The following is a 9160-nucleotide window of genomic DNA, read 5'->3' as shown; positions in this document are numbered from 1 at the left end:
CCCCTTAGGATTCCCTTTGCCTGGGAATTCTCCTGTCATAGATGGGTATCCTAGTTTTCCAGCCACATCACAAAGCAGCCACAGCACTGATAGGGAATAGGTCAAGATCTGGCCAGTTGACTTTATAGGAGTTTTGACTAAGTCATGACTTCAGTATTTGACTTAATTAACAGCTGAAGTCTCCTACAAGACAGCCACTAATATTAGTTTGGATTTTTATTGGAAAATAGCATGGTGTGATGAAACAGGAATTTTTGTAATGTATTTTAGGAATCTTAGGCATGCCTCAGTTTCCCTCTGTATGTTGCACTGCTACCAAATGGGTGCAAAAGGGTAACACTACTCCTAGAACACCACGGTGTGTATGTGTGTTTATCCACCCTCACTGTCTGGTTGAATTAATAGAGTCATTTTAAAAACTGGCTGAAACAGACCCAAATCAGCAGACGTCCAGCAAGACAAAGATGTCCCAATGACTGAGCAATCAACATCTAAGAGCAGGAAACCCCAGCAAGCAAGACTTGTGAACTGAGTTGGGGAACAAGGTGGCTGGAATAAAGCTGGCAGTCTTGGAGAGACTACGGAGCCCGGACTAGGGAAACAAGGGTGGGGGGGGGGGGAGACAAGAGAGAGCCAGAGCTCAACACAGCTTGGCTGGCTCATCATGGCACTGGTTTGACCAGGATGGACTAACCCAAGGACTTTCAGATTCTGTATGTCAGGTGACTAAAAATAGTTACCTGTTTTGAAAAGGCTGCCTGTGTCATTGTAAATACTCCTTGAGAGTGTTGCACCCTGACAGGGCACAGTACAAGCTTCCCGCAGGAGTATGGCGTGACGGGATTCTCTGCAGACAGCCAGAGAGAGATGGGGATAGCAGATACTGAAGGCCCAGTCTGGAGGGTTACAACAGACCAGACCCTGTGACTCTGACCCAACAAAACTGTTATTAATTATATTAAGATTATTTAGTAAAGTTTCCAGCAGGATTGCCAAAGCCTCAACCATCCAGAATTACAAGACTTGCTGTTAATAATGTTGCCTATCACTCTCGTCACTCTTTCTGTTCAGCTGGCTCCAGCAGAGTTTGCTTTTGGGACCTGCAATCACAGGTCTCCCCCCTCCCAGCTCTTTTAAGTTCTTATAGAATCTAACACAATCTGGGGTGCACTATATCAGCAGGTGCTAAAATACAGGATGAAAGAAAAGGAAGAAGAAGGGCCTGGTAGGCCCTGAAGGGCAACCATGCATTCCCCAGGTGGCAAGCTGAGAAGCACAGGAGGGGGCCAGCAGGTCCTGAAGACCCATAGTTAAAAATCCAATTGCAAGAGGATGAAGGGTAGGACCAGAATAAACTTTCATCCACTTCCAAAAAAGAGACCTTCATTCAAAGCTGCCATTTTCCTCATGAATGTGTCAAATCAAAGGTGTGAGATATCAGCCGTAACTAGTCACATGGTGCAGTTAGCACTGAATGGGTGAACAAATACTTACAGTGGATAGCTTGTTCTTCATACCACAGACAGGGAACTAGGCAGTACCCTAACACTGGAATAATGCCAAAAAACACAGCTGTAGTGTGATGCCTTTGAACTTTTTAAGCTAATCTTTTTCTTTCATTATTTTACTCTTTAGCTATTTTTAATTTGCAAACAAACAAACTGCAGAAATAAACACAAGAGAGGGAGTCCTCATATGCCCAACCACTTGGAAGGTGAAGGGCAACTGTCCTAGAAAAGCAAAGCACACAATTGATACAGATTTTTCCTCTCTTGGTATCCTGCTGTTAATTAATTTATCTTGTTAGACTGACCTAACACTTGGTAAAGCAACCCCCATCCTTTCATGTATTTATACCTGCTCCTGTATTTTTCACTTCATGCATCTGATGAAGTGGGCTCTAGCCCATGAAAGCTCATGCGCAAATAAATTTGTTAATCTTTAAGATGCCACAAGGACTCCTCCTTGTTTTTGCGGATACAGACCAACATTGCGACACCTCTGAAACAGAGGCAAATGATACAATTGGCACAAGGACCTTGTATTTTTATGTATAGTTATGCATCCGAAGAAGTGGGCTGTAGTCCACGAAAGCTTATGCTCTAATAAATTTGTTAGTCTCTAAGGTGCCACAAGTACTCCTGTTCTTCTTCTTGTATTTTTTGTATCCATGCTTGCATTCCTTATACAGCAATACCTGAAACTAACTGTTGTTAAAACCTACAGTTTTCTACAAAATTCAAATAAAAATAAGACACAAAATCCTGTAAATTGTTACTGCTTTGAAACTTGATGCATGTGAAATGGATCTAATGGCCCTTAAGTTTATTTCTCTTCCCTGGCCCGAAGCCTCTGCTTTTCCAGCAGCGCACTAGCGTCTCTTCCACAGCCTCCCCGCAGCTCCCTCCCAGATCTCAGAGTCACGCTTGGCTCTTCCAGGTCTCTATGAATGCAGGCGGCGCTCTGGGTGCAAGGCGCTGCGCACCTGGACAGAGCCGCGGAGCGCCGATGGCAGCGCTGTAGCCGGAGGCTCTTGCGCAAGGCGGGCTCGGGCCCAGCCAGCGGAGGCCCCAGGCGGGGCTGTTTCAACAATGCCGCAGCGGCAGCAATACGAGCCCGGCGCTGACTCTCCCACTCCGCGTGGGCACAGCCCCGCCTCCCGCTAGCGCTCCCCTCCCCCAACCGCTCTGACGCAATTTAGTTGCACTTTGCCCATTGTCACGGGCCAATCGCACGCTACTCAGGGCTTGTCGTCAGACGGCACTGGCCAATGGGGCTAAGCCACGGTGGCAGAACGCGAGTGGAACGCGGCGGAGCCCAGCGTTCGGCCGGTGGAACGTTGGCAGCGCCAGGGCTCTCAGCAGCAGCGAAGCAGCCCCGCGTCTGCCATGGTGGCGCTGCACGGTTCCGCCGCCCCGCGGCTGCTCCTCATCCCCGGCCAAGCAGCCGAGCCCCTGGGCGCCGCAGTCAGCCGGCCCCTCTCCATGGTGCTCCCGGCCGGGGGCCCGCGCTCCCCCAGCCCGGAGCTCCAGCAGCCTGCCCGCAAGCGGCAGCGACTCACCCACCTGAGTCCGGAGGAGAAGGCGCTGCGCAGGTGAGCGGGGCGCCGGGGGGGGAGCGGGTGGACGCCGGGACTGGGACCGGGGCTCAGACCTGCGCTGTCTCCCCGTAGGAAGCTGAAGAACCGCGTGGCGGCGCAGAGCGCCCGGGACAGGAAGAAGGCCCGGATGAGCGAGCTGGAGCAGCAGGTGTTGGAGCTGGAGCAGGAGGTAAGGCTGGAGCTGCCGCCTGGGGGGCTGCCTGGGCCGAGCCCTTGGGGAGGGAGTCCGGCGCCGCACGGATACAAAGCGCATGGCGAGCAGGGGGGTAGCGGCGCGGGTTACGGGGGCCTGCTCCGCTGAGGTCCGCTGTGGGCTTCTTTCAGAACCAGAATCTCCTGCTAGAAAACCAGCTCCTGCGGGAGAAGACCCATGGCCTCGCAGTGCAGAACCAGGAGCTGCGCTGTCGGCTGGGGCTAGATGCGCTGGAGACAGAGGAGGAGGAGGAGAAGAGGGAGCCTAAGGTGAGTGCGCACCTGTTTCCTGTGGGGGAACAGGACAGATGATTCTACTGGCAGCTCCTTGATGCCTTAGTGTCTGAGACGGGCAGTCCAGTCTCCTGTTGCTGATGGGCCAGCACCGGATACTTCAGTGAAAGGTGTAAGAAACCCCCAGTAGGTAAGTGGGATGATCTGTCCTTATACTAGGTCTCATCAGGATGTAATAGATTGACTTAATACATCCTGAAGCTTAATATCCTTCCAAAATCGTTAATATTAACTGCTACATGGGGAGGGGGTGACCTCTCTCATCTCCACTGAGCTTTAAGTGGCCGCTAGCTGGCAGCTTGGAAGAAAAAACCCAGCAGCATTCAAAGAGTTAATTCAGGACCCTCTCAAATCTACATCTTATGCTGGTCTCCGTGTGACCTGAATGCAGAGTAGCATTAAATGTGGCCACAAGAGCTGGTGGTGAATATCCAGTATGTGGCACAAAGGGAAAATAATGGACTGGTAAGGTCAGCCTCCTTCAGAAGGTGGTTGTGGATCCAGTGTAGTGTTAACGGATGTCTCAGACTGAAGTTAAAGCTCAACCACAGTGGTGTATTTTGAACACGTGTCTACAACAGTCATCTCACTTCCCAATCTCTGCAGCGCTGTTCCTCATTTTTGGTACTAGCCAAGTGAGGTTGATATTCACACAACCGACTGCCAAAGGATGGTTGCATGGCACTCAGTATCATATCCTTGCAATAATGGCAAGAACTTCAGCAGGTGGTTTGGGAGTCAAAATAATATCTGATCCTTAGTTTTCTCTTCTGCTACAGGTGGTGATGGAATCACAGGTGGATGAAATCAGGATGGTGACCGGGTCCGCTGAGTCCGCAGCACTCAGACTACGTGTTCCTCTGCAGCAGGTGCAGGCCCAGCAGTCACCCCTCCTGACAATCTCCACATGGATTCTGATGGCATTGACTCTTCAGACTCTGAGGTGAGCAGTCATTCCCTGTTTACAAATCATGAGTTTTTGAAAGAATTACAGCCCAGCTGTGGTATTCGGGGCAGTAGAATTTGAGCTGTAACACACCAAAAACGTAGTTCAGATGTGAATGCAGCTCTTGCTAGGCTGGCACATTTCAAAGGCCCAGATGCTCTCAGATACATTTGTGCTTGTGAATCTTGGGCAAGAACTACTGCCATACAAGCTGTTCCCAGTAAGTCAAAGACAGGTAGGGGAGGTAATATCTTTTAGTGGACCAACTTCTGTTGGTGGGAGAGACCTGTGTAAACTTGAAAGCTTCTCTCTCACCAACAGAAGTTGGTCCACTAAAAGATATTGTCTCCCCCACCTTGTCTCTCTAATATTCTGGGACCAACATTGCATATTGAGTATTCTAAGAGACCGTTCAACATGAAGTGGCTTATTAACACTCCTGCGGTCATAGGACAAAAAGAGGACTGTAAATTAAGTGGAAGTTAAGTTAATTATTTTGAAAGTAGTTAAATAGTGTATATTAGGTATTCCCATAACCATTATCATTCAACTTTTGCAACATGAAGCATAGACTCCTAGAAATATAGGTCTGGAAGGCACCTTGAAAGATCGTCTAGTCCACTGCACTGAGGCAGGACTTAAGGATATCTAGAACATCCCTGACAGGCTTGTTTAATCTGTTCTTAGAATCCCTGTTACTGGAGGGTTAGGTCACCTTCCTTGGAAGTGGCCTATCTTTATAGTTAGATTGCTAGTGTAGACAAAGCCTTAGGTTAGCTATTTTGGCAGTCAGGGGTATGAAAAAACACACCCGTGACTGACCGAGTTTACACGGACAAAAGTGCTGGAGTGGACAGCACTATGTCAGCAAGAAACCCTCTCCCACTGACATAGCTATTGCAGCTCATTGGGAGTGGCTTCATTATGCCAGTGGGAGAGCTACACAGGAGACCTTGCAGTGGTGCTGCTGTAAAGTCCGTAGTGTAGACATAGTCTAATCTCCTGGGCTGCAGATTGAGTCATTACTACTTGTCCTACATTCAGTGGACGTGGAGAACAACTATCTTGTCCTCTATAACAACCCATAACATAATTGAAGACTTATCCCCTCTCTACTCAGTCTTTTCTAAAGACTAAACATGACCAGTTTCTTAACCTTTCCTCATAGGTGAGGTTTTATCACTTCTGGTGCTCTCCTCTGGACATTCTCCAGTTTGTCCATATCTCACCTAACATGTGGCACCCAGAACTGGACTCAGTACTCCAGCCAAGGTCTCACCTGTGCATAAGAGAGCAGGACATTTGTTTCATGTCTTACATATGATACTCCTGTTAATGCACCCCAGAATATTAGCCTTGTTTGCAGCTGCATCACCTGTTAGCTCATTTTCAGTTTGTGTGCATGTAAAAACCCTGAAAACATACAGTCCTTCAAAGCACATGCTGTATTTCTACTGTAGCTTTGGACAGGTTTTAAGTAGCCTAATATTGTGAAGTCTACTGGTTACTGTTCAACTGCTGTCTTGATCCCAAAGAGTCAGAGATACAAGGACATGTGAAAGCTAAAAGCCAAGGAACAAACTAGTTGATACTGATAACCTTGTGGTCGTGGAAACTACTGCTCAGACTAGTACCTGGTGCTGACTTTATTTCCAGATTTTGCCTTTGTTTGCTGGCTCTACAGAGATTGTAGGCAAGGAAAGTTTTTGTTTGAACAGTACGCACCACTGTGCAGGGTACTTGATCTTGAGTGGGGCCCCATAGGGGTACTGTAATGCAGAGAACAGTCTAATGATGCCAGTCAAGCTCCTAGAAGGGTTAATGGACTAGAAAGCTCTGGGTTAAGTAAATGAGCATATCAGAGTACATGTGCCATTCCCATTTGTGCTGCCTTTCAGTACCTATCAGCTCTTCGGGTCATATTGAGCTTAGCATACAGGGGATCAGGAGGGGTTGGTTTGTGTACAGTAGTTTGCATGTTCCTTTTAAAATGGTGGGTTTTGTATTCTTCAGTCTGATCTGCTATTGGGCATCCTGGACAGCCTGGACCCAGACATGTTCCTCCGGTATGGTAATTCAGAGTCATCGTGCTTGGAAGAGCTTGAGGAAGAAATCTGTGGAAAAGAATCAGATTCCTTACCAGCCTCCCCCACTCCCTCTGTGGGGTCCTCATCAGCCAAGTTGGAGGCCATTAATGAACTGATCCGGTTTGACCACGTGTACACCAAGCCCTTAATCTTTGAGATCCCGGCTAAAATGGGCAACCAAGCTGATATGCTAATGAAAATAGAGGAAGCATCTCTCTCTCCCTCAGAAGACAAGGACCTCCCTGAGTCCCCAGTCTCAGTGAAAGACGAACCTATAGACAACTTTTTGCCTGAGCTGGGTATCTCAAACCTGCTCTCATCTGATCACAGCCTTGAGACCTCTTGCTGTCTGTTGGATGCATGTAGTGACTCTGGATATGAAGGATCCCCTTCTCCCTTCAGTGATCTGCCCTCTCCACTGAGCACAGTCCATTCTTGGGAAGATACTTTTGCCAATGAACTCTTTCCCCAGTTGATCAGTGTCTGATTTATTCATTAGTCTTGCATCTCTTCTGTGGAGCAACACTTTACCATCTATGCAGGGTAGCAGGAACCATCTCCCCTTTTTCTTAAGCCAGAAGTAAAGTAGATGGCTATTTCTTAAAGAACATTGCTTTTTAAAGTGTTTTCACCAAACCAAGTATTGCTAATTTGTGCCCATCTCAGACTCAATAGAACTGGGTATAATGGTGCCTTTGTACCAGTAAAAAGAACAGGAGTACTTGTGGCACCTTAGAGACTAACAGTACTTTCTCTTGAAAATGAAATGGCTAATTGCCCTTATCAGAAACTAAAAGTAATGTTACCCTCAGAAAGAAACAGGTGCTCTTGTACCTACACTGTATCTTGGCCAATTTGGGCAAACCCTCCATACCTAAGAGAAATTTATTTCAGGGGCAGTAAAGGGGGGGAGGAGTTTAAGTCCTTGTCACAGCAATGGCCTGCTAAGGCAGTGGGGCTATGCTTCCCTCTATGTACAGACAGTTGGCTCAACATAAGATTAAAAATCTCTTGTAAATTTTACATAACTTACTATGTAAATGCTTATGAAAGTTTTCTATTGCTATTTAGTTTCAGTGAATTGCTTTCTCCATTTAATATTTAAAACTACCTGTGCAATTAAAAAAGTGCAATGCAAATACTCTCTATACTTCCATTTTAAAGATAACAGCTGCGTGGGAGAAGGTCTCTGCTTCTGTGTCAATCTCATATTGCTTACATGGTAAAAGGATGGGTGTTGTAATGGTTCCCTTATTGTACAGACATATAAAATGGCTTGTTTTGGTGCTTGTCTTTGCAACAGCTCAGTACAGCTGTGGAACAAAACTGGTTACAGGACCATCTTTGGTCTGATCAGCTCTCAAAGCCTTCCAATGGCAGGAGCATGCTCCATGTGATTTAGAGTACCCACTCTGCTGTTGAGAGCAGAGACTTTAAAGGGGTCTAAAGAGCTGTAACTCCTCAAAGATCTTGGAGTCATTATCGATAATTGTCTGAAAACACCCACTCAATAGCAGCCCAAAAAGCTGCGAATGGTGGGAATCATTGGAAAAGAGATAACACAACATATCCTAGTGCCTTTATATAAATCCATGGTACACTTACATCTTAAACATGTGTGGAGAGGTAGTTGCCCCATTGCAAAAAAAAAGAATTGGATAAAGTACAGAAAAGGGCAAAATGATTAGGGGTATGGAACAGCTTCCATGGGAGGAGAGATTAAGTAGACTGGGAATTTTCAGCTTGGAAAAGAGACAACTAAGGGGGCATAGGATAGAGGTCTATAAAATCATGACAACTGTGGAGAAAGTAAATAAGGAAGTGCTATTTACTCCTCCTAACACAAGAACTAAGGATCACCACATTAAATAAGTTTAAAACAAACAAAATGAAGTATTTCTTCACACCATGCAGTCAGCTTGTGGAACTCTCGGCCAGAGGATGTTGTGAAGGCCAAGACTATAACAGCTTTTTAGAACCCTAAGTTCAACAGCTCTTAACCAGGATGGGCAAGGATAGCGTCCATCGCACAGTGGTTCTCAAACTATTGTACTGGTGGCCCCTTTCACATAGCAAGCCTCTGAGTACAACCCCCTTATAAATTAAAAACACTTGTTTATATATTTAACACCATTATAAATGCTGGAGGCAAAGTGGGATTTGGGGTGGAGACTGCCAGCTTGCAACCCCCCATGTAATAACCTCCCAACCCCCAGTTTGAGAACCCCTGCCATAGCATCTGTTTGCCAGAAGCTGGGAATGGGTAATGAGTTGGATCACTCACCACTTGCCTGTTCATTCCTGCTGAAGCACCTGGCATTGGCCACTGTCAGAAGACAGGATACTGGGCTAGATGGACCTTGGGTCTGACCCAGTATGGCTATTCTTATGTTAGTGCTTCAGTATAGACACTACTTCTGCCCTCAGGAGGCACTCTCTTGTTGGTGTAGCTAATCCACATCCCCAAGAGGTGGTAGGTAGATGGAAGAATTCCTAGGGATTGGGTTGGTTTAAACTATGCTGAGCCCATTAGATGGGCTG

At 46.8% G+C, this 9160-nt stretch overlaps 1 protein-coding gene across 3 annotated transcripts; it reads left to right on the top strand.

The window, feature by feature from the left end:
• The first annotated feature begins 2768 nt into the window (after positions 1 to 2768).
• XBP1 (X-box binding protein 1) lies at positions 2769 to 7758 on the top strand. 3 transcript variants are annotated; one of them, XM_065568952.1, is made up of 5 exons: positions 2769 to 3094; positions 3173 to 3269; positions 3425 to 3566; positions 4420 to 4529; positions 6546 to 7758. In XM_065568952.1, the coding sequence occupies exons 1-5, from the start codon at positions 2889 to 2891 to the stop codon at positions 7104 to 7106; spliced, it is 1116 nt and encodes a 371-aa protein (XP_065425024.1). In that variant the 5' UTR covers positions 2769 to 2888; the 3' UTR covers positions 7107 to 7758. The 3 variants fall into 3 exon arrangements, with proteins under 3 accessions (XP_065425024.1, XP_065425023.1, XP_065425022.1); XM_065568950.1 differs by having other exon boundaries at positions 2770 to 3094; positions 3425 to 3562; positions 4366 to 4529; XM_065568951.1 differs by lacking the exon at positions 3425 to 3566 and having other exon boundaries at positions 4366 to 4529.
• The last annotated feature ends 1402 nt before the right edge of the window (positions 7759 to 9160 follow it).

This window comes from Chrysemys picta, chromosome 15 (genome assembly GCF_011386835.1).
Source record: "Chrysemys picta bellii isolate R12L10 chromosome 15, ASM1138683v2, whole genome shotgun sequence".
In the NCBI taxonomy this organism is placed as follows: domain Eukaryota; kingdom Metazoa; phylum Chordata; order Testudines; family Emydidae; genus Chrysemys; species Chrysemys picta.
Note: the sequence above shows the minus strand (reverse complement) of the source record. Positions and strands in the feature narration are given on the sequence as shown.